We start from the raw sequence: 3,326 nt of genomic DNA, 5'->3' as shown, positions 1-3,326 counted from the left end.
ATATATATATATATACCTATACATATATTTATATCCATATATATATATCTATACATATATATTCATATATGTTTCTACATGCTTGCCTGTCTATGTACATATGTATGAACAGACACATGTATTTAGAGAATGAGGGAGAACGGGAGAAAGAGAGAAAGAGAGAGTGAGAGATTTGTATATGAATATACATGTATGTATGTATTCACGCATCTTATTAAATATGTTTATATTTGAGTATATATATATTCTAATTTATGTTATAAATAATTTTTTTTAAAAATACATTATAATAAGTAAGTATGTGTTTATATGTATGCGTGTATGTTCACCTGTATGTACGTGATGTATCTGTCACCTCATTTTTAATATTTAAGTAGCAACCCTATTGTAATGTATAGACTGTATTATATACACTCTGTGATCCTATGCCATTGAAACTACCAACATCTTAACTAAAACTGGCTGCTGGTCTCTTGCCTTCCTGGGGCTTTTTGTTTTGTTTTTTTTAAATATACTGGGAAGCTTAATTTTGTTGGATGGGGGGGGGAGTGAATTACATCAACCTCAGTGCGTGACTGGTATTTAGTTTATTGCCCCTGAAAGGATAAAAGTCAATGTTGGTCTTGACAGAATTTGAACTCAGAACATAGAGAGCCGAAAGAAATGTTATTGGGCAGCTTGTCCAGCATGCTAGCAATTCTGCCAGCTTGCTTGCAAACTCTGGATGAAAGACGTTCCTGACATGACTTTACCATCTGTTTGTATATCAAAAGTCTATCCTTCTTTGTTTAATGTAATAGATTGTGATTTTGAAGGGATATTTAGTTGTTTCTAGTGAGTCGAGTGACAACACAGAGATAGAGGGGTGGATTCTCCTGTAGGTTCCATGTAACTCTTTACATGCTTGGACCCTAATAACAACTTCTCACATGTCTGCCCAGTCCAATATTGTCAGATATCTGGTTGATGAAGTCCTTATTTGTTATAAACAAGGACCTCATGTTCTAAGACCCAAATCTTGGCACGACCACCCATCTACAATCAAGACAAAGATGGGCTTAAAATACTGTTGATGGTCCCTTTGTGGTCAAGAAAACCTGACTATCACCATGGCTACGGAAGAAGTGGAAACAATAAGGGTTCGTTTAGGACCAAAATGTAACACCCACCCATTTACCCCATAGTCTCCAAAGAATGTACATAAATAAGTCTATGCAATAACGAGGTTCTAAAGCATAATTGGAGTGATTAATATGAATCAAAGAGATGCACAGGAATAAAATAATTTCAGGGTTTTTTTTATGAAATGCTTTTTTTGTTTTGTTTGTTTTTGATGGGTGATTTCAGAAAATTGATGTTGAATGAAATAACAACAACAAAAGAGTATGAATTAATTGGAAGAATTTTTAGACATAACAGAAAAAAGAAAAGAAATCCCTATTTTAACCCTTTTGATACCAACTTGTCCAAGACTGCCCTTGATTCCAAGATACACATTTCCTGTTTTAAAGTGATTTAAATAAAAACTTATTAAAATTTCATGTTGATAAATATTCCAAATACCAATTCATTAATGAGTAAGTTATTTTGCTAAATTCTTTGTTATTTTCAAAATTAATTGATTTAAAAACCGTGGATTTCAAAAGAAACATGGCACCAAAAGGGAAACTGGCCTTGGTCCTATGACACAAACCATTTGTTTAAAAACAGTTTAAATTAAAACCTGCCATCAAAATTTCAAGTTAATTTATGCTCCAAATCCAAGCTTAATAATGACAAAAGTTATTTTACAGAATTGTTTGTTATTTTTGAAATTAATTGAAACAAATGCAGTGTTCAATATGGTCACAAAAGGGTTAAATATTGTGAAAGTATTTAGATTTTAGATTTTCCTGAATGGTGTAACTTAAACGTAGAGCTAATTGATGAAAATGTAAGAATTTCTCAGAAATACCTTGGAAAATTTGAACATCCATAACGACAGCTGCTTAACTCGGCATCTTTTGGATAGTAGGGGTCGTAATAGCCCATATCTGGGGAACAGTACAAATCTCCAAGGTAGGACTGATATGGGCCCATCGTTGTATAACTAGGTGGCGGCGACATTGCTGGGGGTCCACAGGCTGCCATCGGAGGTGGCGGTGGCTGGGGTACAACTGTGCCAGTTGGGATAGGAGCCTGTGCATGGTGGGGCTGTGGATGATGGGGGTGTAATGTAGTTAAATTTGTCTCAGGATATGAAGGTCCAATTCTTCCAGAGAAATCTGCAGGGTATGTACAAGTCATTTTGACCCCTCAATGGTGAGTTTCTTTCAAACAAGTGGAAAATATGTTTTCTCTTTTCCTATGTTCTGCTGTGTCTTGTTGTTATTTTTTCTTTTTGTCAACCTTGTTTCCCCCCTGATAGTTCTTTCCTATTATTTTTCTTTTTTCCTCGGACTTCTAAACGTGCTTTAAAATTAAGACTTCTGTCGATTAAGTTAACTAAAACCAAAATTCCAAAACGTAAAACACGAAGACAACAAGGTCAGGATGTGTCAATGTACATTTTGTCTCGGGCAGAGCGTCTGACCAGCACAACAGTTCTCGCAAAGTGAAGGTTTGTTGTTGCCGTACACAATACCTCTCATGCAACACTTACCATTGGGTATGCAATAGAGAGAAGAAAAAAAAAAACAGCTAAAATAATTGTATCACTCCCAACAGGCTTATTTGGTTGACAATAGTGTTCAAACCTCAATAGACCAGTGAACCAGCTAAACTTTTATCAGATGAGTTGTCTTTGTACTGCGCAAGTCACACGAAAATGCGTAACACCTTTACACTTATAACATCTGTGACAATTCAATCGCTCGGCTCGACTGATAGGTAACTTTTACTGTGGAATCCTTGGAGGTGGGGGAGAGCACTTGTTATTTGTTTTTGTTTTTTTTTCTTCTTCGAGATGACCCCCACAGAAATCAGGAAAATATGTCAAACTGGAAGAGCATGAAACATCTTTTGGAACATTGATTTACGCTTGTTTGACAATCATAAAAGTATCACCATTTGATTGTGAAGAGGCAAGTTTGTAAGAAGAAAGTAAGGTACAGAGAGAGAGAGAGAGAGAGAGAAAAAGAGAGAGAGAGAGAGACACACACACACACACACACACACACATACACACACACACACACATACAGAGTGTGCTTAAATCGTTCAAGCGATCCTCAACTGTTATTTAAAGGGAGATTGTTGGGCATATTCCAGACCCTTGAACCACTTCCCCTACACAATTGTTATGGAAATAAATATAATTATACAAATATATGTATGTATGTATAACT

General features: G+C 35.6%; 1 protein-coding gene across 9 annotated transcripts in view; it reads right to left on the bottom strand.

The window, feature by feature from the left end:
- Window positions 1–3,326, bottom strand: part of LOC106876047 (recombining binding protein suppressor of hairless) — a 137,888-nt gene that overhangs the window by 31,146 nt on the left and 103,416 nt on the right. For 2 of the 9 annotated variants that reach the window (XM_014924436.2, XM_014924437.2), the window contains exon 1: window positions 1,955–3,023. The exons of the other annotated variants lie outside the window; for them this stretch is intronic. In XM_014924436.2, coding sequence (XP_014779922.1) covers window positions 1,955–2,286 — 332 coding nt within the window. In that variant the 5' untranslated portion in view covers window positions 2,287–3,023. Of the gene's footprint in view, window positions 1–1,954; window positions 3,024–3,326 lie in introns of those variants that run through there. 9 annotated transcript variants of the gene reach the window in all.

Source organism: Octopus bimaculoides, chromosome 25 (assembly GCF_001194135.2).
Source record: "Octopus bimaculoides isolate UCB-OBI-ISO-001 chromosome 25, ASM119413v2, whole genome shotgun sequence".
In the NCBI taxonomy this organism is placed as follows: Eukaryota; Metazoa; Mollusca; class Cephalopoda; order Octopoda; family Octopodidae; genus Octopus; species Octopus bimaculoides.
This window is presented reverse-complemented; position numbering and strand designations above follow the sequence as displayed.